Source organism: Oncorhynchus mykiss, chromosome 21 (assembly GCF_057628025.1).
Source record: "Oncorhynchus mykiss isolate SJ-2025 chromosome 21, ASM5762802v1, whole genome shotgun sequence".
Lineage (NCBI taxonomy): Eukaryota > Metazoa > Chordata > Actinopteri > Salmoniformes > Salmonidae > Oncorhynchus > Oncorhynchus mykiss.
Window position 1 is genome coordinate 14,673,631 of NC_143042.1, and position 27,522 is coordinate 14,701,152.

At 43.5% G+C, this 27,522-nt stretch overlaps 1 protein-coding gene across 1 annotated transcript; it reads left to right on the plus strand.

Annotated features, from left to right (window-relative positions):
• Nucleotides 1-467: 467 nt before the first annotated feature.
• LOC110500082 (leucine-rich repeats and immunoglobulin-like domains protein 3) lies at nt 468-27,522 on the plus strand. The gene is made up of 19 exons (XM_036957362.2): nt 468-1,056; nt 4,601-4,672; nt 4,781-4,855; nt 10,982-11,116; nt 12,723-12,866; nt 13,308-13,451; nt 13,735-13,878; nt 14,805-14,948; nt 21,906-21,986; nt 22,158-22,229; nt 22,869-22,940; nt 23,197-23,360; nt 23,986-24,324; nt 24,425-24,706; nt 24,902-25,360; nt 25,655-25,816; nt 25,982-26,122; nt 26,255-26,527; nt 26,771-27,522. The coding sequence occupies exons 1-19, from the start codon at nt 854-856 to the stop codon at nt 27,034-27,036; spliced, it is 3,372 nt and encodes a 1,123-aa protein (XP_036813257.2). The 5' UTR covers nt 468-853; the 3' UTR covers nt 27,037-27,522.

Genomic DNA, 27,522 nt, shown 5'->3' on the forward strand with positions numbered 1-27,522 from the left:
ATTATCTATATTATTATCATTGTTGGAAAGAGCTCTCAAGGTGAGAATTTCACTGTACTGTTTTACACCTGTTGTATTTCACATGGTAATAAGCAAAGAGAGGGGAAAGTATCCTTCATCTTGCTAATGTAATCATTTATCAGAGATTACACATTGTTAAGCTTTCGGGAATTTACAACCAGTAATAAGTCATAAAAACAAATGACCTTTGGCCATGCGTTCTCAAAAACCTTAGTTTTATCTGTGGTAAGACTGTCTTTGATACACATGAGCAAATATTTCTGTGAAATGTCTCCATTAAACAATAAGCAGTCTGTTTGTGTCATCAACATTATGGTGTAAACAAAGTTGTGTAAAATTGGAATAAAATTCAACTGGAACAGTTGTAAGGTGGTTGCTGGATCGAATCCCCGAAATGACAAGGTACAAATCTGTCGTTCTTGCCCACAGTTCCCCGGTAGGCCGTCATTGTAAATAAGAATCTGTTCTTAACGGACTTGCCTAGTAAAATAAAGGTTAAATTAAAAGATAGGCCTACTATCTACACTCCCCTCCCGGTGCGCATCACTCCAACAACCAATAGAGGGGCAGGCTGTTGGGAGCCTTGGAAGTAGTGGCTGCTGCGAGGGCAAAGCAAAAAGTATGCTAGTACAGGCAAAAACTTTTACAGAGGTATGGAGAAGTTTAGGTCCCGTAAAAATATTTTACATGTTCGTAGTGTCAAAGGAATACGGTCGAGGAATTGGATTTAAGGACTAAACCGGACAACATTGTCCTTGGGTTGTAACTTTTACTACATTGTATTTTCTCGCGCTTTTCTCTAAAACTTGGGTAGGACTTCAGTGTGGCTAAAATGTCCGCATCTATGCAGCCTCTCAACGCTGTGATGTATGCGGTCGTTTTCTTACTGTTTTTCCGAATAGAACTTATACTTGGATATGATGAAAACACAAGGACGTGTCCGTCTCCATGCACATGTTTTGGAGACCTGTTGGACTGCAGTCGGTTGAAAAGGCGTGGAATTCCTGAAAATCTTCCCGAATGGACCGTACAATTGTAAGTCAATTTAGAAAGCTTTTGTTGACTTGCCATTTTATCTTCACTACCCATATATACGAACAGCTATCTTAATTACTTTTCACACCTATGTTTGAAATGAGTAATTTGATAGATACAGGTTTTAACATAGTTACAACAAGTGTATGAATGGAATACTCGAATAGATAAATTACATATATGCAGAGAATTACGTGATTTGTTACATTGTTGCCAACTTTGTTACGTTGTTGCTTACTGACGATTCGAAGATAATGAAACCGTTTGAAAGCAAAGTTTATTTCCCTTCACATCGACAAGAAAGGGAAATCAGTCCTAAATCCTTACTTTTTATTCCCAAAGACTGGTTTGCTGTTTAGAAAGTATTTCGCAATGACAGGCCACTCCATTTTCCAAGGTGCAAGCGTTTCGTTTTTTTGTAATTCAGCAGACGCTGTAATCCAGAGCGATTTCATACATTTTTGTACTTTTTCCCTTGCTGCCCCCCTGTGGGACTCGAACCCACAATCCCGGCGTTGCAAGCGCCATGTTCTACCAACTGAGCCATAAAGATATTTACTGAATAAACGTCGTGTTTGTCACATTTAGAATTATGTTATTGTTTTCTTTATATTTATTTATGGTAATTTCGAATTCTGAAAGATGTAGTGATATATTGGGTCACTTTACCCCATTGTTTACCATTCCTTAGCAGCATTTGGTGTTATTTCAGATATAGAAAAATACTGTAAACATCAAGGAAATAGGGATTTTGCACTCGAACTACACTGTAATTTAAATCAAACGTATTTCTTGCAATGTCACACTGCCTACAATTATTCCATGTGAAAACCTATAGGATATGTGAGCCATACTCCTTAGGAACAAGAGGGAAGCTCAGTCTTGTAAATAATAAAGCAGGCTGTTTTAGAAAAATATATAACACTGATGACCTTTGTACATCAATGTCCCATTATCAGTCGTTCTACACTAGTGAATCATTAGTTGGACTACCTACGGCATGGAGTTTTTTTTTATTAGGATTTTTCCAATCACCCATTAGGCCCAACAAGACATGCCAACATCAGTAGGCTAGTGAGTTGGTAGTACTGTTTGCTTTTGAGTTTGTTGTTAGTGCAGTGAGGTACAATAATTTGCCAACATTATATAGTTCATGGAGAACTTTCAACAGGCTTTTGGGATTTTGGAGCTATCACAATTTCCATGAACGAAGAGAATAAAAAGCCATCATAAACAATTGATTACAATTCATTTTGACAACTTGTTGAACCTGAAGAGGTTGGTCAACTGTTTTTTCAGCATGTAAATATCAGGTGACATCATGATAAGGAGCTAATGCAGAATACAGATGTCCATTACACTAGGCCCTAGATGAGACCAACTGCTGAATGACAATTGTTTTCCTTTTGTTTATGAGGTGATACCATCATTGGGCCTTTCCATATTATGTGAGCTCAGAAGTTCTTCAGGCCCCAGGGCTATTAAGACAATAAACACATCATGTCAAATGAAGTCATAGGCACTCCAGGCCAATCTCCCATGGTAATGCCTCAAATAGTTGTTTAACATGTATTAATAAGCAGATGTTCATAGGTCTGCCTGCCTGGCTTCCATTCAGACATGTTGATATATCCTCACTACTAGCTTGTGTTTTTTTCTAGTTCATATTTGACAACACAGCTAGGCTAGTTAGTCCCCTGTTAGAATGTTTGTTTGGCATTTACAAAATGTGTGCTGCCTGCTCTGGAAATTTTACGTTGCCAGAAAACACAGGCACAGCCTCGTAACTGACCAAAAAGGGAGAGAAAAAAGTTCCACATGGGGGGAAAATTCTTTGCACTCCGGCATGCTAATTTACGAGTGTCTCTCCAGCACATCTTAAACTGCCCGGCCCTTTGTTTTCCAGCACCCCATTATTTCTGCTGAATTAGCATCTCCAGAGCCACCGATGGTACTGATTACGGAGCCACTGTTGGATTAGTTCGTACAAACTCTCTGAAAGAGAGCGAAAGCGAGGGAAGGAGGGATGGATGGAGGGAGGGAGTGAATGTGGGAGGGAGAAGCATTTAGTTTGAGCTTCAGATTTCTCAGTGAGTGAGCACAGGTTTTACAATTCAAATGTAGACACGTTTTAATTTTCCCAAGTTTTTTAGGGTTTATAGGAATGTAGCATAATATGCATTTGAGGAGGTAAGCACTCTCAGGAGACTCACTCAACATTGCTGTATTACCAGGCAATTCCATCCACAGCCAGTTCTCACCTCACTAAAAGCAGACGTGATTAACTATTAGAATAACTTGGCATTATAAAATAACTTTACGTTTTCACAGATTTACATGAGCGAGACGGGCTTCAGTGTCTACTGAAAAAAATCCAAGTTAAAGTGTGATATCAAGCCCTTATGTTATGGCACTTCAGAGATAAGGAGAGAAAGCGCTCTGGATTATAATGTGAGAGCTTTAGCTGGTGGGAAAGGGTATGCCTTTTATCAGTTTGGAAGTCAATGACCTATTTTCCCTTGTGAATCTGTATTAGTCCAAGTGCTTTATAACCACATCAAAGAACCAGCAGGTCTATCTTATCTCATTACTAAGAGGATGGATAACTTGGTTTCATTCACTCGTCAGACACGGATAAATGTGTGGCGCACATTTTCAAGTCTAATAGACACAGGCCAAGGCCTATATAGCTGTAGTGATTTAATCTGGTCCACTTCTGGACCTGGATTTTTGAAGGAAGTGTAAGTGTCAGAAACCCTCAGGGCTTATCTGGCCATTTTTGATACTACACCTCTCCACTTCTCCCATATGGCCCGATTAGTGGAACAAAAACATACAGCTGCGTGTTGGGAAGGGAAAAAAGTTTCAGAGAGAGAAGTAAAACTCTTGTTGAAGAGTTGAAGAAACTATTTGCTGAAGAATAAAACCAGAGCCAGATCTAGAAAATGGCTTAGAAACTCGCTTTCCCGGCATTGTGAATAGATTACCAGTTGTTCGTTTTTTTCCCTCCCTCCTCTCAGCTCCAGTTGATGGATTCCAGATGGGGGGCAATCCAAAAAAAGGGGTCTGGCACCACAATGTTGATCGTGCACAGCAGCGTCAATAACTCCACAGCTTTATAACACTCTGGGACAGGCAGGCTTCTCTAGGCATGTTTTCCACCCCCTCTTAAAAATGGAGAAAAAAAATTGAATCTCTCCCTTCCGTAACTTAGCTGGTTGTCTGTTTTGGCTCGGTGATTCAAGAGCGGATTGGATCCATGAGCTTGTCTGGCTGGATTTTCTCTCAATGTTTAAAAAAAAAGGCTGCTATGCCAAAACTAGGCCTAAAGCTGGTTAGCTTTACTTTTTTGCATACAGTGGTTTGTTTTGAAAATGACTCAGTTGCTTTCCGACATTACTTCAGTTGGAGCTGTATAGGCTAGGCTCACTCAGACAAGTTATGTCTCCTGTTTAAAAACAGAAAGGCCAGTATATGATTGGTTGTGAAGTGAACGGCCCTCCATGTTGTGCAACTTTCCTCTAACAAACGTCTTTCTTCACAGGGACCTGAGCCATAATAAATTGCAGTCGCTCGACAGCACTGTGTTTAGGAAACTGCGGTACCTAAGTGAGATGTAAGTATACTCTGTGTTCTGTACTTCCTAGAGTAAACAACGTCAGTCACAAACACTCTCCCTCCACACCACATGTGACAAACAACCTTTGTGCCTGTGTGTTTACAGAAAGCTAAACAACAATGAATTTGAGACGGTACCTGATTTGGGCCCTCATGCGGCAAACATCACCACTCTCATTCTGTAAGTATTACTTTTGAAACAACCCTCCCCCCACCAACCCACCCATCAGAGTTGTCAGTACTAGTTAACAGTGTAGAGCTGCTAAGCCCTGCTCCTCCCTCCTTGGTGGAACCCCTTTTGGCTGAGTTGGTTCCCAGACTGGGTTGTCCCAGGCATGGCAGCCAGTTTGAGACAAGTCAGTCACATGTCTGAAAATGAATGTCATCGTTAAAAATGGAATCGCCAGAGGTGGTTCCAGTGTTTCCATAAGTGCTGATCCAGGATCTGTAAGAATAGAGTTTTCTGTCTGTCCATCTCATTTCCGTTATAGATAGTCTGTATGAATAGTGTGGTATTTCATCCATCTGGAGGTTGAGTGTTTGTATACACTCCTAGTAGGATGGCCCCAGAACATGATGGAGCAATGTGGGGCTTTCATGTGTTTTCAAAGACAAATAGACCCATCAGTGTCAGAGGTTTCAAAGCATTGATTTCAAACTTTTCCCCCGGCACAATGTCTCACAAAATCAACGGATAGGACATTTCTCCCCCACAAGAATGCATCCATCTCAAAAACTAGAAGAGGCATATTGCTCATCAAGCCTGAACTTGACAAGCAGTAACACCAGAGAAAGAAGCCAACAGCCAAAGGGGATTCAGAAGTCGGCTATTAGTCAATTTGTCTTCAGACTTTTAGGTGTATAGCCTATAGGCCACAGATGTGGCTGGCGGTATTACCTGGAACTAAAACAAAATACAGTATACACCAGGGTATGTTTGATTTCCAGTAGGTCTGATGAATTTTTTAACTTGTAAACATTATCCGTCAGACAACATTCAGAGGTTTTAGGAGTTGTACAATAGTATTCCCCTCTACTCTCAATTCTCCACTCAAGATGCATATTTGGTTGCTGTTGCTTATTGAAACATATCATGTATGAATAGGAGAACAATTCCAATAGATTTCACCGTTGAATGTTCCAAAGTATGTCAGCCAGCCTAGTTGTCATCCTCAATGTGCATTTGGGAATGGTCATTTCATACTTTCTTACCACAACGTGTGTTCATTTGTGTCTGTGGGTGCGTGCATAGTATTGCCAGTTGCATTGCTTAGTGTCTACTTGGCAACTAAAATCTCTGAGGGGGGGATTTAAATACAAAATCCCTCTCCCCACTCTTTCTTTTTGTTGCTAGTATTGGCATCATTGATGGAGAATATGTGTGTGGTATTTCCTATTGGAAAAAGAACCGAGTTTTGAGAAGCCATCAGATGACTTATTTTTCAGACTGGCGCCTGTAATGAGAAGCAGGGCTGCTGCGTTAGCATCTGACCCAAATGGCTAATAACACAGTTAACACATCATCACAACTTTGTTCCTGTACATTGTCAGGTTGCAGTAGGACCGCATCAACTACAGTGCTATAACTGATACATAATACACAACGTCTACCTGAAGGGAAACATGGTTGAACGATGAGAGAAAGAGTTATAATGTTGGTTTCATACAGTGTTTCCAAACCCTGATCCTCGAGTACCCCCCAACAGTACACATTTCTGTTGCAGCCCTGTACAAACACACCTGATTCTTGCTAATTGAGGGCTTGATGATTAGTTGACCAGTTGAATCAGGTGTGTTTGTCCAGGGTTACAATACAAATGTGTACTGTTGGAGGTACTTGAGGACCAGGGTTGGGAAACACTGGTTTAGTAGATTTGAGGTTATTGCAGTATTGAGTTACAAAGTTACAATGTTTGTTGCCAAAAGCTTTGTAAGCAAGACATCCAGGTATATCTGTCAGCTTAGTTACCCACAGAACTAACACTTTATAAGAAAGAATAAATTGGTAGAGAAGCAGAATATGAAGCTCTTTCCAGTTCCAACTTCCAACCAGTTCCAACCTTTTCCATACACAGAGATTGCGTCAAACCGTCTTCTCCAAATACCTAATCAGCCCTGGAATCACCAGATAATTTGTAGAGCCCACCAAACTCAACGAGAGGTGGTTTCACAGCAATCTGGTTTAAGCCCCCAACCCCTACCATAAATTCCTGGGAAATTGTTCAATTAATTAAGATGATCACGACTCAATTACTACCAGCTGCAGGGTTATTGCCGTTTGTTTTTACTCTGGGCTGTGGGGTCAAGGAAGTTGACGAGAGCTGCCGCTATGTCTGCCTGGCTGTTTGAATAAGTGGCATTCGATACCCCGGGGCTTTTTCACCCCTTACTCCCCTCCCAGGCTAGAGTAATGAAGGAAAGGGAAGAAAATCTCCAGTATGTGCGAATGGAAGGGAAAAATCAGACTGTACTAAATAGAGAAAAAAAGGGGGGTTCAGGATTAGGAAGCCTCCGTTGTTGATTCAATGTCATTGCGTTATTAAAAAGTAGAGTGTTGCTGCCTTTGGTGTAACTTGTTTGTGCATGTGTGTATCAGTTTGACAGCTGCTTCTGCTGTTTAGCTATAATTTATGTGGATTTTTTGATCATTTTAATTCAAAAAGGAACATTTCTGTTGCAGCGTCACCTGTCTATAATCGTCTCACACTGTGGTCTTGTTTATGTAGGTCATATTTCTTCAGATAAACAAATTCAGAGTGTGACGGCAACTCAGTCCAAAAATATGGAGTAGATTTGCTCGAAAACAGCCAAATTAGACACAAGTGTAAATCAAATTGAGATGTGCTGCTGTGTGGTCTTATTTTTTGAATGTTTGCTTTTTTTTTTTACTGATATCAATAAAATTCCTTAGAGTACACTTAATGAGTCTGGCAGCACATTTCAGCTGATCTAGGATCAGCTTACCAATAATGTATGGTACACCGCCTTCTATTCAAATAGTTATTAAGTTGTCTACTATACCCAAAGGCTTGGAGTTTCCTTAAGTTGGGAGACATGCATGTGCTACCTGCTTAAGTTCATGAATAAACAAAGCACAGTTTGATAGATGCTTTAAATTCACCTGGTCGTACATTTGAATGTGTGTTAAAATGAGATGTGTGTGTACAATGTGTGTTAAAATGAGAACCTGAAGAGACCCAAACAAGAATGACAGGCAGGTCTTGAAACTATTAACACAGTAACCTTATTTGTGAGAAAATTGGTTAAACAAATTTGAAGTGTGTGCCGTCTAAATGGACAATGCCCCGCTTGTTTGTCCGTGGAGTTGGCCCGACGGGTGGAGATCAACAGATAAGCACATGGAACTCTCCGGTACACAGCGTTTAGGTTGGCCTTTCAAAAGCTCTCATTAGATCTCTGGGCAGATGTAGGGGAGTAGAGAAAGATGGAGAGAAACTGTTTTGTTGAATGGACCGTAGCCAAGTTCTCCTTCACGTCTATCCCTGCAAGCCTCAACTGCACAGTCTCAGTTGATATCACAGTCCTCATCTGCCACAATGTTTAAAGTTAGAGTTGGCTGGGTGTTGAGATTCTGTAGTATGTTGTACTTACAGGTTAATACAACAGGGTTCAATTAATTGCTCAGTGGTCTCTGAGATTCAAGCAAGTGAAGCCATTACAGTTCCTGTAGGTCCTCACCTAGCCTATCTCTCTGTCTATCTGGAGAGGGCTGGCCTCTGCTGTGTGTAGTCCATGTTTTGCCAGATGGTCTTGACCACATCCTTCAAAATAGGGGTCCCCATGAGGGTTATAAAAGGCGTTGACTTGTGCGGTCTCTGATTCAGACACATTTCAGTTGAAGGCATTCAGTTGTATAACTGACTAGGTATCCTCCTTTCCCTTTCTTTGTACTTCCCATGACATTACTTTTTTTGTGGACTATTATACTCCATATGGGTCATGTCAAGTTTTCAAAGCCATACGAGAGGCTCGTTTGTAACAGCACACTGGGTTCAAGTGGGAAGTGTGTCAGAGAGTAAGCATTAACAACATCAGCTTGGGACAGACACCATGTTGTATTTGGGGCTTCTCCGATGGAGGGGCTGCTCATTCTCCACAACTTAGCTGAGGGTTAGCATCACATGCAGCTAAACGGAACCCTTGATGTATCTGGCCCATTTGCACTCAAGCTAAAAAGGTTTGTTCATATATGAGTTGTCTGGTGGTGGAGTCTAGGCTTCAGGGTGATGCTCCACAGCTGGCCAGATGTTTACTGTGTGGGGAATGGAGAGGGGGTTGGGGTACAAAGACCAGGGACTCATCATCATCATCATCACCACCACATCACACCTCCTTCCAGCTGACAGGCCCCAGGGTCAGTCCGTCTTTTGTAGAGGAACATGGACTGAGCAGCCAGCGTTGACAGTTGCTTTCCAACTGCCCCCTCCCCTCAAAATATATTGAAGTCCGGGGCGCCACAAAACTGGAAATACAGGTTCTTTATTTTTTTTCTCGCAGCCCGTCTTCTCCTCTTCTCTCAGCGACCAGTCAGGGGAACATGTAAACCCAGGCCCAGGGGGTGTGTGCCCCTTTTGTTTGGGACCACAGAGGCCGTGGTGCGTGGAAAGTCCTTTGCAAATCTGCACACAAAAGGCTGTCTTGTACCCTTTCTACTGCGGGTAGTGTGCTGCACTGCACCTAGCTCAGCCTGTGGCTGTTGCCTAAATTGTGTTATTATAAAAATAAAAAAATGAAATCATTTTTTTTAGGCAGTGACTGAGTGTTTAAAATGAAAAAAGGGGAATTGGGTTTCAGCCTCCCAGAACCTACCCTCTACCCCCACCCTCAGCCCCACACTCTTACAGTCGGTTGGCATAGAACCAAGCTTTGAGTCTTGGCCTTGACGGAGGCTAGGCAGAGGGACGTGCTGTGGCAGGTTCTACCCCTACGTGCCCCAGAAACCCCATCAGCCTCTCCTCCCTGGGCCTCTATCCATATATCCTCCTGGTACTGCCTTTGTTCCAGGTTGGACTGACTGACAGACACACTCGTCTGTTTTCCTCTGTATGTTTTGGTGGTAAGGCTGCCAAGGGGTGTCTCTGTCTCAACGTGGGGAGCCTAGTCATAAGAGAGGTATGGATGGCTGGCAGATTTAGGGAAATGTGTGGAAAATGACTGCTCCGTCCAAGTCACAGATCCCACTTTCTGAGGCTTCATGATGGACTGAGAAGCTATGTTGCCACTGTGCTCAATTTCTCGCTTGATTGTATCTTCAGTGCTTTTTTAGTCTCGCTTTGGCCAGGCGTACAGCAGAGCTGAGCCAGTTTGAGACTTTGTGTCTGGCTCTCGACTAGTGCTGGTTCAGTGTGTCCGTTTCATTGTCGTTTTCTTATTGGCAGCTTCTTGAAGGGTACTAGTGTTCAGATAAACCAGTACTTCTCAGCCATGTCAATGTTCATCCATTTCTCCAAAGGGCTGTATGTTGACGTGTGCATTGCATGCATGCACAGTATAGGGAAAAGCTAACATTCACTTTGGTCAGTATAAGGAAAATGCACAAAAAACATGTATCATAAAGAAGATACATTTAAGAACTGATGCGTTAATGCAAGTTATCATTTTTTTTTTGGGGGGGGGGGGGGGGGGGTTGTTATGTTAGCCTTGCAATTAATACTGAAATGGGGCCTGCAGTCTGGTGTATTAGAGGGAATTCCTACTCTTTTCCCTCACTCTCCCTTTCCCTCGCTCTCCCTTTCTCTACCCGTCGAGGCCCATACACAAAGACAGCTCTGTACAGACACTGTTTATAACTAAGCAGTCCCTGCACTGCAATTTAGGAGGCGTGCAGCTCAGGAAATTGCCAGCCTCTGCTGAGGCATGCTTTCACTGAGGGAATGGTATTCATCAGCCAAGTAATTGGCAGGTTATTTTTTTAAATACCTTGTTAGTAATTACCTTATAAACAAAATAACACAGCACTAAACCAAACGGCTGTTTTGACCTTTTGAGATGAGTAGTGACATTGGATAGCACAAGTATTGCCCCGTCCTCCCCCCTTTCCTAGACAACCAGGGAACTGTGTTATTTTTCATGGTTCAGGGAGAGACTCAATGTTCTAGGAAAAATGTATAATATTAACATAATAATAATGGGAAAACAGGGGTAGGGTTGGTCATTTTTAAATACCGCCTGCTAATTGACTGCTCTGAGTGTTTGTATGTCTGGAAACGTTAGATTGGTGACCCGCGTTGTTAAAATACACCATATTTTCTAGCGTTCATTGGAGCCGTTCGATCTGTGTTTTCAGAGCAAACAACAGGATCACAAAGATCTCTCTGGAGCAGCTGAGGCCCCTGCAACGCCTGGAGACCCTGGACCTCAGCAATAACAGCATAGTGGATATCAAGGCTGACTCCTTCCCTGCGCTGCCTCTCAAGAACCTGTGAGTCCGTCCGTTTGGACTTTTTAACTAAAATACATGCTTAAACTCCGTCCAAGAATACTATATAAGTGTGTCATGTCTTTGGCTATGCCGGATTAAGTGATATGACATGCTATTCTATAAAATAATTTCTCCGTAATTAATATTACCTGATTGAGCTAATCATGTAAATGTAATTAACTAGAGAGTCGGGCACCACAAAATAATATTTATAGAGCTGTTATCTTCCGAATAAACTCTTAAAGACCTAGAAATATTTTACATCAATAGCAATCAATATTAATCGTCATCTTAATTCAGTCTCATCTGAAAGTTGTAAATTCTTAGTTATCTGCACGAACCCTGGCTAACAAGTTGAATCAGCAATACAAAATTGGGTTTAATTATTTACTAAATACCTAACTAATCACACAGAATTACACATACACATATTTAAATCATAACTTGATTACAAATTACGTCATAAAGGAGAACGTCCCTAGCGGGCGGAACAGATATGACAGCTTGTTACACAAAAGAAAAGGGGCTGGGTTTAGTGAAAGAGCGGGAAGACTGAGGAACAAAGGGCGAAGCTGTGCTATCGTAAATACAGTATCTTATGCATTCGAAATTACCGCCCATTTGGAAAAGGAAAATGCAATAAATATTTACTCTGAGCTGCGCTTCGGTAGGTTGGTGGTAGATGGAAGGCCGTGTTGCCCAACCGAGTCCTTTGTCCCTTGAAGAATGTCTCTGGTGGTCAATTGGGTACGTTGTAGTAACGTCGTTGTGTGATAGACGGGATACTCTGTTTGTTCCTTCCTAACCCTCATTTGCAGCGGCTGTTGCTAACTCAACGGCTAGGAGGTATCACTTCTGTAGTGAATAAGAGTTCAAAGTTCATACCATTCGAAATTCAAAGCTCATGCTAATGTTGGCTTTGTTCTGAAGTTATTATCTGAACCATTCTGACATCGGACCGTCGTCCTCACGTCCTCGGAACAGGAGGTTATGTTGTCGTCAAGGGCTTATATAGGAAGGGAGAGGAGGGCGTGTTTGAAGAGTTTTATAGCCCATGTCCCTTCACAGGGGCGGGCCACTGATTGAGCAGAGCCCTATCATATGAAAACCCAAATCTTACATTATAGAAGCTAAAATCACATTTCATCCCAACACGAATAATTTCACATTCAAACATTTAAATTGAACAACAATTCCATGTGAATGCGATAACTCTGATGTGTAGACTTTCCACTGTAGAGTTTATGTCATCTTATCATTGATGAGAATGTCTCAGATGACAACCGAACTGACCTCATATTCATTAAGTACCACCGCATATGTTCAATTGGTCGGAATATAGCCAGAATATAGTTACTTTCCCCCCACCTTCTGATGTTCCCAGAATCTCTATGTTAACCAAGGGTTTTGCAAATGTAACATCAGTAGGGTAGAGAGAGGAAAAAGGGGGGAAGAGGTATTTATGACTGTCATAAAGCCAACGTCATGACAAGTGTTTGGATCAAATAGTAAAATTTTGGCGGAAGTACAACAATGTTTGGTCATTTTTCCTCTTTGCAATTAATTATGTGATCAATATCTCATTATGTATTTTCTTCTCCTCTAGTATCATGAACAACAATCGCATTTCCACCCTGGAAACGGGCTGTTTTGTCAACCTGTCCAGCACTCTGCAGGTCCTCAGGCTCAACCGCAACCGCCTCTCAACCATCCCTGCCAAGATCTTCCAGCTCCCCAACCTCCAGCACCTGTAAGTGACAATTGCTCTTTGAGCGCTGTTGGGGTTGACCACAAACTATACTATGACCGCTCTTTGAGCGCTGTTGGGGTTGACCACAAACTATACTATGACCGCTCTTTGAACGCTGTTGGGGTTGACCACAAACTATACTATGACCGCTCTTTGAACGGTTGTGTAACAGTCCACGACTTTTCGCTACTCTTTGATGTTTCTCTGACTGCTCTGTGAACTTCCTGAAAACACATTGTGACTGCACTCATTGACAGTGTGTTTGCCGTATTCAACCACTCTTTGACCACTCTTCCAACAGTCATTGACATCTTCTTGGCTTCTCTTGGATGAATTAGATTCCGTTTCAGCCTCACTTCTTGACTTGAGTGAACTCTTCATCCTTCCCTGAATAAATGATGCTGCAGTTCTCTTACGGTCTGGTTGTGGTCCAACCTGCAGGGAGCTGAACAGGAACCGGGTGCGCAGGGTGGAAGGCCTGACGTTCCACGGTCTGCACGCGCTGCGCTCACTGAAGATCCAGAGGAACGGTATCAGCCGCCTGATGGATGGAGCCTTCTGGGGCCTCAGTAACATGGAGGTCCTGTAAGTAACTGTCCTCTGTGGCAAGAAAGTGTGTATTTTTTTACTAGTGTACATTGGTGGATTTAACAGCATATGGGTGCAAGTGTCTGGGTGCAAGTGTCTGCATACCATCTTTTGATACATATTTGTAGCCGTATTTCTAGACAACGATAGTTGACTATAGCCTATACAGTGTGGTATCAGTCCAAGCTAACATACGTCTTCATCTCTGTCTGTCTGTGTGTGTCTATATGTCTATGTTGATGACTGACCCCTGTTTGTATGTCTCTGTGTGTCCCTGCAGGCAGCTGGACTACAACAACCTGACGGAGGTGAGTAAGGGCTGGCTGTACGGCCTGCTGACTCTGCAGCAGCTCCACCTGGGCCACAACGCCATCAGCCGGATCCGGCCTGACGCCTGGGAGTTCTGCCAGAAACTCAGCGAGCTGTGAGTGACCCTTTTTTCATATTTTTCTTCTTCTCCCTCCCTTTTCCCTCTCACTTTCTCTCCTATTCACACTGTGAACTTCCAACACCTCTCTCTTTCTCTCTCTCCCTTGCTCTCGCCCACCTTCCTCACAGTCTCCAACTCTCCACTCCCCCCTCTCTTCCTCCACCCTTAGTGCTCAGTGCCAACACCAATGCAGGTCTCCTGACAAAGTATTACTCCCCCTCTTCACCCCCGCCACTATAGCCCCCTTCCTTTAATGCCTCATCACGTCTATAGGGGAGAAAGGGGGGAGAAGGAGGGGGGGATTTCACAACCAGAGTGTCTGCAGCGACATATTGTTTCCTTTGTTGTTAACATTGTTTATGGCACTGGCCAATTCCTAAGTCCGCCATGTTTTGTTGGTTTCTGAAAGGGGAGTTGTTGTTTTTTTCCCATTTCTCTTATCAAGTGAACCTGAGAGTTAACCAAATTGGCAGTTGACTGATCTTTTTCGCCCACTCTTTGGTAAATAGCCTTCTTCCTGGTTTGTTCGTTTTTTCGTCTGATGCTTGCGTTTGTGGATTTCTAGTACAAAGTTAATACTTTTTATACTGTCTGCATACGGTTAAACAAAGTAGACCAGCGGTGCGAGGTACAATCTACCTTTCAAAACTTTTAAAATAGTCTATAACCCAAAGTTTTTTTTACTGGATATGCCTTGATAATAATTAGATAATATGTTTTAGTAGTGGTTATTAATGCTTATTACAAAGTACTTATTGGTAATTCACAGACTTATCTGGCTAGATTTGGTGCACGTTCCTAGTGATCTGAGGCCAATTTATCCTCTACCTCAACTGTTTATTTCTACCCCCCCTCCTTTCCATTTGCCCTTGGGGTTTGAACTGTGTGATGCTGATGCTCCTTCTCTCTCCACCCGACAGGGACATCTCGTCCAACCACTTGACAAGACTGGAGGAGTCCAGCTTTGTGGGCCTCAGCCTGCTTGACGAACTCCACATCGGGAACAACCGTGTGAGCTTCATCGCAGACGGAGCCTTCCGAGGACTCTCCCACCTACAGATGCTGTAAGTTTGAATAATTACATTTCATTGAATTGCTTGTCAGAGATGGCAGCTCTATTGTATAATAGTGCTGAAGCATTAAATACTTATTTTCAACGTCCCACTGGCAGTGAGTGTATTAGCCATGGTTAATATCACTAATCCTGGTTCTTAGTTTCCCCTAAAGTTGTTTGAGAAGCCTCAAGGCTCATGAGAGTTTAGGGATGAACTTGATTTAAACTCGTCAGTGACATGGTTATAACAGTCATCAGTCTACACTTTTTAAAATATATATTTGACCCCTTTTGGTAGTTACAGTCTTGTCCCATTGCTGCAACTCCCGTACGGACTCGGGAGAGGTGAAGGTCGAGAGCCATTGACACACTGCTCGCTTAAGCCAGCCGCACCAATGTGTTGGAGGAAACACCGTACAGCTGGCAACCGAAATCAGCATACATGTGCCTGGCCCACCACAAGGAGTCGCTAGAGCGCAATGGGACAAGGACATCCTGGCCGACCAAACTTTCACGTCGCTGGGCCAATTGTGCGCTGCCTCATGGGTCTCCCGGCCGCGGCCGGTTGCGACACAGCCTGGGATCAAACCCGGGTCTGTATTGACATCTCGCCTTAGACTGCTACTCCACTCGGGAGGCCTCATCAGCCTACTTTATCGTTGTTTTGTGTTCTATAAGAGAAGCTCTATCTCACATCTATGAGAGTACATTAGCAGCTAGCTAACTTCTCGGATGCTGCCTGCCTTTTGGATTTCGCTCCCTGTCCCTCTCCACACTCATCGAGGCGTGAGTGGAAATATTCTGCCTTGTTTGTTTTCGGTATGTGAAATAGCTGAACGTACTGCCTGTGGTCCCCCCCCCCCCCTCCCCCCACACGCATAAAAACCTCAACAAGCCAGCAGAGTGAGACTGAGTCCACCGCTCCATCCCCCATCTCCAGACCGGCTCCATAACATTGCCCCTTGTCCCTCTCTTAAATGGAACCAAATGTTAACTGTGCGTGAAAGGTCAACAGAGGGCAGGTGTGTAGGTAGGTGGATGGGGAGTTGGGGTGGCTTAGAGGGCTTTACCCCCCAGCCCCTCTCCACAACCCACTCCTCTACCCCCTCCACCCCTCCTCAACCCCAATCATTTGTAACCAGGCATGCAGAGGAGGAAACTAGCTGTTTGAAAGTATTTAAAGAGACTTGAGAGAGAAGGAGTGGGGGAAGGGCGAAGACGTCCAGCAAATCTCTAACAGACATGATGTACTGCTGTGTGCACATGACATTCAGTTAGTTTGAAAGATATTTCAGATTTTTCAAAACCCTTTGATATTTAGTTTTTTTTTTTAAATTCCCCGGGGCAGAGCTAGCATGTTGGAGTGAACGGCTGTGTGAGAGGCTCCTGCAACTTTTTTGCGAAATAATCTAATTTAACCTACTTTATGGCACTTTTTTACAACAAACGTTTCTTTCTTATACAAGATTATAACTTTCTATGTGAAAATGCAGAGTAATAAGCCACCAAAGTACAATAAATCCACAGCGGAGGCCTACTCCCCACTAAACAACGAGACAGACATGGCGGAAGGCACAGGCAACAACGTGACACTTACAGAACTTACCCGGGCTTTGGGCTACGTGTTGCTATAGCTGAGGATCTTAATACTACTATTGCTGAACTGGACACCAAAATCGAGAGCATCATTCGAACGGTCGCTTCGCATGGCCAGAGTATTGTGGACCTTGAGAAAGCTTCTGAATTCAACGCTGGTAGGATCGGCGAGTTAGAGAAGCTATGCACGTCATTGCAGGATAGTGTGCAGAGGCTTTCTGTGAAAGTGGTCGACCTGGAGGGCCGATCCAGACGTAATAACCTTTGCGTTGTTGGTCTGGCAGAGGGGGTGGAGGCGGGCTCTCACCCCACTGACTTCTTCACCAAGCAATTGAAGGATGCAATGGGATCGGATGTTTTGGCTTCGGATCCCCAGCTGGACCGTGCACATCGCTCCCTTGTCCCAGTGCCTGGACAGGGCCAACGTCCTCGCCCAGTAATCATCTGTTGTCACAGTTTCAAGACCAAGGATCTTATCCTGCGTGAAGCTCAAATGAGGGGCAACCTGTCACATAAAGGGCATCCATTCCGTGTCTATGAGGATTATGAGCCCTATGTGGCAAAGCACCGCGCCGGCTACAGAGATGTCATGACCAAACTCTACAAACTCCATCTTCACCCAGCCTTACTCTTCCCTGCAAGACTAAGAATTACCCCGCCTTCCGGTGAGAAGATTTGGCTCTCCTCGGTTTTGGACGCAGAGAAGTTTATCTGGGAATAGACGTCTATCCCCTGTACAGGTTAGAGTGCCTTGTCATTGTGTGTTAGGGTCTACTCATGGACTCAAATCCATACTATACCATAATGGGTGACACCGTATTAAACGGGCTCAGCAAGGGCTACCGAACATGTAAGACGCTGAGCCGACCAATGGATGGCGGTCAGAGCTCTCATTTAACGTTAAGTTCACTTTCATCCCGGCTGTACTCAGAGTGATGCATATTTGGGAGGCCTTCCAGGTTTGATCACTGACACCTTCGGATGGATATACTTATATTCCCCCATTTTTGTTTTGTTTTGTTATTTATTTTTCAATCCTTACATTATTCTTATTACCATTTATTTATTGCTTGCAGGGGACTGGGGGTGATGGCTGGGAAGGGGCAGACGCAGACACCTGGTTAGCAAGTTTATGTTTTGTGCCGTTCTGCCTTTGTCTAGCCGTGAGCCGCTCTCCCGACTAGATTCCCACCAGCCCTCTGTAGTTCTTGTGTCTGTGTAGGTGTGCGTACATATAATTACTATCTGTACTTTATTATTATTTTCTCTTAGCATTTTAGAATTATGTATGTGTATATTTTAAATTAGTGTAGATTGTTATTCTGGGGGTATGATTGTTTGTATGTGTGTATGTGTATATGTGCATATGGATGTATATACGTGTGTATATACATATATATATATTTTAAATATATATTTTTATATATGCATTTTTTTGTGTGGGTGTGTATGGATGTGTATATGTATGTGTGTATATGTGAATATGTGTAATATGTGTATGTACATGTGTATATATATATATATATATATAAAACATATATATATTTTTTTAATCTTAAAAAGGAAAAAAGTATTTCTATACTTTTTCTTATTTTTTTTAATTTTTTGATGGGGGGTACGTTTAATTTAGCAAAATCCTTGTTCCGATCTTCTGACCCACAGTATGTAAAGGTACTGCTGTCTATGTCGGTTGCAGATGGTTTATGTTTAGACCGGCATTACTTAGCAATATAATCTTGTGATGCTATATCTTGCTTATCTCAGGGATTGACCCAAGATGACGCTTAAGTGCGCAATATGTTTAAGTTGCAACTTATTATGTTTAGGTTTATTAGATGCTAATTGAACACTTTATTCATGGGAGCCTCCTGAGTTCATATGTTAGTAGAAGTTATAGGATAGTGAGAGGTGAACGTATAGTTGGGATTTTATTTTTGTTTTACCTCTTGTTCGAGGTCACGCCGTGCTTTTTTGGCATCGGCCAGACAATGTGTTTATTATTTTTATTTTCCTTTTTTTCTCTCCTATTTGTGTATGTCTGTTAAATGTGGGTTGAGTGTTGGGGAAATTAGGGGAACAGGGTGGGAAGTAAAGGTGCTTGCATGGGGGAGGGGTGGGTTGGATACTGCTCGGGTGTAGGTGCTACATATGCTGATCGTGATGGTTTGGTGCGATTTCTTACCTTTTTATTGAGTTACATGTTATGCATAGGAACGACAAACAAGAGGAGGGCGGGGCTTACATTCACTTCCTGGAATGTCAAGGGTTTAAACGAACCAATTAAGAGAGGCAAGGTCCGAGCCCACTTGAAAGCACTCTCGTCTGATATTATATTTTTGCAAGAAACCCATCTGAAAAATAACTCTCATAGCAGACTTAAATGTAGGTTGGTGGGGCAAGTGTATCACTCTAACTTCTCTGCCAAAACGAGAGGCACAGCGATTCTGGTACGGAAAGGAATTCCCTTTCTACATAAAACCACTATTGCGGATAAAGAGGGTCGTTATGTGATCGTAATAGGAGAAATCCACTCTACTTCAGTAACTCTACTAAATATCTATGGGCCAAACATTGATAACCCCTCTTTTTTTCAAAGGAGTCCTTGCCCTGATTCCAGATATCTCCCATACTAACCTGGTCATTGGAGGGGACCTTAACTGTGTGCTAGACCAATATTTGGATAGATCCTCTACCCGGCGAACCCCTACCTCCTATTCAAGCGAATTCTTGAATACCTACATAAAAAAATTGAACTTATTTGATATATGGAGGATCGCTAACCCTACGGGTAGGGAATACTCCTTTTACTCTCATGTTCACAATGTTTACACTCAAATTGACTACTTTTTGGTTGATGCTAAACTACTTCCCTATACCTGTAATGTGAGGTATCATGATATTATAATCTCGGACCACAGTCCACTCACCTTCTCCCTGAGATTGGGTGACATTGTACCAAACGAGAGGGTCTGGAGGTTGAATCCTCAGCTCCTCACAGAACCAACATTCTGTGAACATCTTAAAGACCAAATTAAATGTTTCTTTGATACCAACGACAACACAGAGACTTCCCCAGCATTATTATGGAAAACACTGACAAATTCACTTACTGGATAGGGAGAATGCTATCCATCCATCTATGGAGAAACATAAGTTTTATTTAAAATTGCAATATAATCAGATTCTCTCATCAAAAATAGCAAAACCTTTTCTCTATGCCAAGCAAAATTATTTTGAGTTTGGTGACAAACCACACAAATTACTCGCCAGACAACTTCGAAAAAATGTGAGTGACCGAATGATTCACAAAGTTAAATCTGCATCTGGGGAATTACTCTCTTCCCCCAAAGACATCAATGATGTCAGTTTTATGAGACTCTATATACATCTAGCAGATCCTAACCCCTGCCCTGAACCAGGAATATTCTAACTTCCAGAATTGGTTGGTTCAGGCCAATGAGGATGGAGCTATCCCATCTACTTTGGATGAAGCGTTCATTACAGTTATACATAAGAAGGATAAAGTTGCAAAACACCTCGTGGCTAGAACATCTCCCAGTTAAGTCTTCAGAAAAATGTGCCTTCCTAGGAATTGTAGTTACCAAACAATACTCCTTACTATTTAAAGAGAATTTCCCCTCTCTGATGCAAAAACTCAAGGCAAACTCCCAATTTCTCTGCTTGGAAGAATTAATGCCATTAAAATGGTCTTCCTCCCACAACTGATCTACCTACCTATACCAGAACATCCCACTATTCATACCTAAATTATTTCACAAACAACTGGACTCAATTATCAATCCATTAATCTGGGATTATAAAATACACAGGATAGGTAAAAAAACGCCTCTGTAAATCCAAGATGGAAGGAGGATTGTCTCTCCCAAATTGTATATTTTATTACTAGGCCGCTAACCTCCGCGTTGTTACGTTTCTGCTGGATGACGCACTTCTGTCATCCAGCTGGCTTAGTATGGAGCGTGAGGAGTGTCACCCCTTCTCTATTGGAGCTGTGATTCTGTCGCCTGTCAATCTGGTAATGTCACTTTATTGTAACAATCCTATTATAGATAGCACAGTCCGAATCTGGAAGCAAATTAAAGTCCACTTTGAGCTTAGACCAATGTCATTCATGCTCCCTGTCTCCAGGAATCACCCTTGATAACACCTTTGAGCGATGGAGAAGTTGGGGATATGTACCATAGGGGATTTATATAAAGAAGGGACCTTTGCTTCCTTTGAGTTGCTGAGGGAAACGTATAATCTTCCCAGAAGTAATATTTTCAGATACCTACAAATTAGAGACTATGTTAGAAAACACCTCCCAACATTTGGGAATGCTAAACCTTCCATGTTTGACGGATGCATAAAAATATGCCCCACCTCAGACAAACTGATATCGCTTCTATATGATGCTTTTCAATCTGTTAGCACACCTTCTACAGATGCCATTAAGGCAAAATGGGAGGAAGAACTAGAGACTGACATTTTGGTGGCAGACTGGGAAGAGAGCTTGGAGTATATCCACACATGCTCCATTAATTCCAGACATCGTCTCATACAATTCAAGGTATTACACAGATTACACTATTCCAAAACTAAACTGCATAGGATATTTCCTGATACATCCCCTATGTGTGATAAATGTCAGACTGCGCAGGGTACACTACTCCACTGCTTTGCCCTATGCTCTAGCTTGCATGGTTATCGGTGTGGAATTTTTGGGATCCTCTCTGAAGTTTTGGAGACTTCAATAGACCCAGACCCGCTTCTGATAATCCTGGGAGTGTCTGAGTCCCTAAACGGATTAACCAACCCCCCAAAACAACTAATCTCTTACAGTCTCATTTCGGCAAAAAAAATAATCTTGTTGTTTTGGAAAAGGAGGGAAGCGCCCTGAACAATAAATTATCAACATTTAAGAGGGGGGGGGGGGGATAAGTGGGGGGGTGACATCTACCCTCTTTCTTTCTACATGTCCTTGTTCTGTATGGGGAAAAAAAAATAATAATAATAATTCCTCAGCCATTAAACTCATTACTAAAAATGTATCATTTTTCACTAAATCTAGTAGCACCAACGTGTGGGTTTGAGTTCCTCCCTGTTAAACACGTTGTATTGCATATGAAGCAGTATTATGCTGCGAGACACGGAGAAACCATCGCAAAAATGTTAAAAACCTTGAAGTTAACAGGAAACATCCTCCAGTGATGGGACCACTTTGAATACAAATGTAAAGACTTTGACTTCTTTCTCGTCCTTCAGACAAAACGCAGAGCCGCTCCAAGGTTTGCTAAGACTATAATAAGTGCAGTTGTTTTCTGGGTGTGGATTTTTACAACGTGGTTTGTCTTTGTTTCTCTGGAAATAGAGATCTGCAGAACAACGAAATCTCCTGGACCATTGAAGATATGAACGGACCATTTTCTGCTCTGGACAAACTGAGGAAACTGTGAGTAGGCTTGACTTTACCTTGGCGTTGTCTTCTAACTTCTTGGTTTTCAGAAGATAGATTAGAAACTATAAAATGGACCATGGGAACAGATTTTAACTGGAAGTATTTGCTTCTTATCATAAAATAAATGACTCTATTTGAATGAAAACTCAAATATACTTTTCTCAGGTTCCTTCAAGGAAATCAAATCCGCTCGGTGACCAAGAAATCGTTCTCTGGTCTGGACACACTGGAGCACCTGTGAGTTGACCTTCAAATCAATATCCTCGTCCGTCTGTCTCAACTGTCCTAAAGCTGTTAACTAAATATGGGAGAATTCATAACCATGAGAAACAACGCCTGTTAGTGAGAACCACACAACCTTATTGTCTCTGCTTATTGTCTCTGCTTCTTGTCCCTGCTTCTTGTCCATACTTTGATGAAAAACAGAGCTGTCTGGTATTCACCACCTCCAAATGTGGGGAGACTATTGATCACTAACTGCTTAGGCATGGCGAGAAGAGTGTGTGTGTGTATGTGTGAGCGCCTGTGTGTTTGTGCTCATGTGTGCAGCTTTCTGTGTACAAGTGTGTGTGTGTATGTGCACATCTGTGTGTGTTTTTCTATCTGTGAAACAGCTGCATTTGATTGTAATTAACTTTTTTTCCCAGTCGTGTCTGAGCTCAAAGGAGCTGAAGTCGGGCCCCTCTTGATTAACAAAGCACGGTGCTGCCCAGATTTCTATTGTTCTCAAGACCTTTTCTTCCCTCTCTCTCTCTCTGATTATTGAAGTTTTTAGCAGTCTTCCTCCAGATAGACCTAGACGGAGGGGAAAGTCTGCCATCTTTCTGTGTGCATTCCCATGGTTCTGATCCATCCATTCTTCCCTCCCCTCCTCAGAGATTTGAGTAACAATGCGATCATGTCAGTCCAAGGGAATGCCTTTGTGCAGATGAAGAAGCTTGAGGAACTGTAAGTATCTCTGGGTTCAGTCACACTGTATTCATATTCTGCAATGCCTTTAGACCAGAGTCACTGTTCTGGACTAACTGAGGAAAGGAAGAATCCGCCATAGACGATTACTTCAAAAGCACCTATACTGATAAAAGTGATTATCTTCAAATGGAACGACTATAAAATTGCTCAAGTATTATGGATCATCTTTGTGCTGGGTCTCTCTTGTGATTCCTGGCTCTAATGCAGTACCCCCCCCCCCCCCACTCCCCAGGCACCTGAACACATCCAGCCTGCTGTGTGACTGCCAGCTCAAGTGGTTTCCTCTGTGGGTGGCGGAGCAGACCTTCCTGCCCTACGTGAACGCCAGCTGTGCCCATCCCCTGATGCTGAAGGGCAAGAGCGTGTTCACCGTCAGACAGGAGGACTTTGTGTGTGGTGAGTGTGACTGACACACACACACATACGCACACATACGCACACACACACACACACACACACACACACACACACACACACACACACACACACACACACAAACACACACACACACACACACACACACACACACACACACACACACACACACACACAAGCCTCTTAATGTAGCCCTTGTTAAAAACAACCATTTAGCCGTGACAGGTTTTCCATTTTATGAACTGACCCAGATTGTTCCATATTTTCCTTCAACTCATGGACACTCTGATGGAGCCAGCATTGTAATGGGACCATGTGGAAACTCAGTGAATTAACAGCTTGGCCGGGTGGAGTCAGAGAGAGCAGGGAGAAAATAAATAATTGTTGAGGAATTTCTGGGATCAGTTTCTTTAAGTAATGACTACTATTAGAGCTGAGGTGCTTTGCCTTCTGAGCTTTCAACATTTCTCCAGTCAGGTAGTTTGAATCTTGGCGGATGAAATAGTATAATTTCCATATTTAAGCTGTTTGTCGACCATCACGGTTTAAACAAAAACTGGTTAGCCTCAAAATGAATGTCAATTTGAGTTTAGCCCCATTCACATCAAATGGAAACTAATGTTTTCCCCTCTTGTCTTCCAACCAGACGACTTCCCCAAACCTCAGATCACGGTGCAACCTGAGACCCAGTCGGCCATCAAAAGCGCCAACGTCACCTTCGTGTGCTCGGCGGCCAGCTCCAGCGACTCACCCATGACCTTTGCCTGGAAGAAGGACAATGAGGTCCTGAATGACGCTGAAATCCACAACCAGGCACACCTCAGAGCCCAGGGGGGAGGCCAAGGCCGTGAAACAGAGGTTACAGAGTACACCACCACACTGCAGCTACGCAGTGTAGAGTTCACCAGCGAGGGGAAGTACCAGTGTGTCATCTCAAACCACTTTGGTTCCTCCTACTCCACCAAGGCCAAGCTCACTGTCAACAGTAAGTTAAATAACCTACTGGTACTGATTTTGATGTTCGTCTTGAAGTGGTGCTTCCGTTAGATGTCAAATAAAATGTCCATCCCTTTTTGTCCCTCCAGTGCTTCCGTCCTTCACCAAGATGCCCATGGACCTGAGCATCCGGGCCGGTGCCACGGCCAGACTGGAGTGTGCCTCCGTGGGTCACCCGTCTCCGCAGATCGCCTGGCAGAAAGACGGCGGCACGGACTTCCCCGCTGCCCGGGAGCGCCGTATGCATGTGATGCCTGAGGACGATGTGTTCTTCATCGTGGATGTGAAGACAGAGGACATCGGGTTGTACAGCTGCACCGCCCAGAACACCGCCGGAGCCATATCAGCTAACGCTACGCTAACTGTGCTAGGTGAGAATTATTATTTCTATTTTCACCTGCTGTCAAAGAACTTTGCATTTATATGTGGGCGCCGCTTCATTTTGACACAGATCAATTTTATTTTATGGTATTCCATGAGTGTTTTCCCCCACAAATCGACATATAAATAAGGCGTTTTGAGACTGTAAGGCAGCTAACACTCCCCCTTACCCCATTCTCCTCCAGAAACTCCCTCCTTCCTGCGCCCTCTCATGGACCGCACCGTGGCCAAAGGGGAGACTGCGGTCCTCCAGTGCATTGCCGGTGGCAGCCCTTCCCCCAGGCTCAACTGGACCAAAGACGACAACCCCCTTGTGGTCACAGAGCGCCACTTCTTTGCCGCCGGCAACCAGCTGCTCATAATCGTGGACGCAGCGGAGGACGATGCCGGGATGTACACGTGCGAGATGTCCAACACGCTGGGCACCCAGCGGGGCAACGTGCGCCTAGCCGTACTGCCCAACCCCAACTGTGACGTGGGGGTGGGCGCCTCGGGAGGCGTAGGCTCCGACGAGGACGGCTGGACCACGGTGGGCATCGTCATCATCGCGGTGGTGTGCTGCGTGGTGGGCACCTCGCTGGTCTGGGTGGTCATCATCTACCATACGCGTCGGCGCAACGAGGACTGCAGCGTCACCAACACAGGTGAAGAGAGGGTGTCATTTTATTTTGTCAGCACGGGATTGGTTTTGAGGAGTTCAGTACTTGCATGCCCATGTTGCCTCCTCCTTCAAACAGAAAATAAAATTTTTGGGGGAGTTTGAGTTTTGGGCTCCAGCTCCACATACTTTGGCTGGCATGTTGTTAAAACCACACCTTTTACGAATGCTTTGAAATGAATCAGACACAGACCATTGCCGTGAACAGATTATTATAATTATTGTATTTCTCTATGAAAACATTTCTGAGACTTTTCCCTCCCTGGTGTTTTCCCTGCAGACGAGACCAACCTGCCTGCAGACATCCCCAGCTACCTGTCCTCTCAGGGCACGCTGGCCGACAGACAAGACGGCTATATCCCCTCAGAGAGTGGCAGTGGCAACCACCAGTTCATGGCTTCCTCCATGAGTGGATTCTACATGCAGCCTAAAGACATGAATGGTAGAAGAGGAGCTCTTTCATTGGAAATGCATGGGGACTTTTTATGTCAACTGTATTCTGAGCATTTTTCTATGTGTATTGTTTCACTTGAATACATATTGGAATAGTTTACGTAATTTGAGGCAAGTACCAATGCGTTACTAATGTGTCATGTGACTCGTACAGGTCTGTGTCAGCTAGACACAGGAAGTGAAGCGGACATGGAGGCGGCCATAGATCCCCTGCTCTGCCATTACCAAGGACCCATCAGCTCTCTCCTCAGGAGAGGCAACATGTACACCGGAGAACCCTCAGAGGCTTTCACAGGTTGGTGCAACAGATATATATTTTTTTAATATTGTAGCATAAGTAAGTATTTTCCCCTAAATTAAACAATATCATCATGTGCTGCTGTCATACTGATCTGATTTCCCATGGCTCACTGTAACCCCCGCACAGGCTGTGCTATGGACCAGCGGCCCATCTGCATAGACTCCTACAGTGGCAGCCTGACCAGCTCCAAGAGGAGAGACTACTATCCATGTGGCGGGGCCCTCCAGGACCCCTTTGACCACGGGAGCCCCAGTGTGCTGATGCAGATGCCCAACAGCAGCAGCTTCCACGGGCCACCCCACCTACAGGGCGAGGGCCCCCCCTCCATGGACGAGGGAGATGGAAGCGAGTACGGCCGACCTCGGGAGACAAGGCTCTCCTCCTCCAATACTTTCATGGGTATGTCTGAGGATGGGTATGTCTGAGGATGGGTATTTCTGAGGATGGGTATGTCTGAGGACATTTCTATGTATGGATTTGGGTCAAGTCAAGCACATTTTTGGGTCAAGTCAAGCACACTCAGAAATGTAATTCACTCAATTAGTAAGTGATTTATTGAATATTCATTTTCTTGACAACTAGCACAACATGTGAATGTCTCAGGCTTTACCCTGTATCTCCCTCCGTCTTTCCCTCTCGCAGGAACGTTTGGGAAAGCCCCCTGGAGGCCTCAACAGGAATTCTATCCCGGATTTGGACCACCGCCACTGGCCCTGCACAACAGCATGATGCTACACGAGAATCCCTACGCAGCCCTGGACAAAGACTCGGAACGCGAGGAAGACAAGAACAGCGTGCAGTCAAAGAATTCTAAATCGGAATCGGAAAAGAGAGGCAATAATATCTATGAACAACCATATGATCTCAACAGGACTGCTACTAGTCAGCAAGGTCGAGCACATAGCTGAATATGTGCGTTCAAACAAACTGACATTCCTTTGAGTTTTTCTTCGTTATGATGGTGGCCCCCAAAAAATACTACCTCAGTGAATGGACACTTTCTCAGTGATGGACACTGCAAATGTGCAACGCTTGAATGTAAAAGGATAATGCATTGTGCCTACAAAATGCTGAAAAATTATATGAGGAGATATTAACAGTGAGGACTGTTCTTTTTTTAAGAAAGAAAAATGGGAAACATCTTCAATTGAAGATAGATATTGAATATATATACGTTTTTATACAAAGTTTATTATATTTTGTAAATTAAGTGTAAAAGTAGAATCCATTATTTTTGCTGTACTTTTTCCTGTAAATTTGTATTTTGTGTTGTGCGACCGACCATGCCTGTTCAGTTATTCTAGCTTTTGTTTTGCTTTGAGTTAAGCACCCCTTTGCACATACCTATACATAATAAAACACCATAACATGTGCTGCTACGTACATTAAAAGTA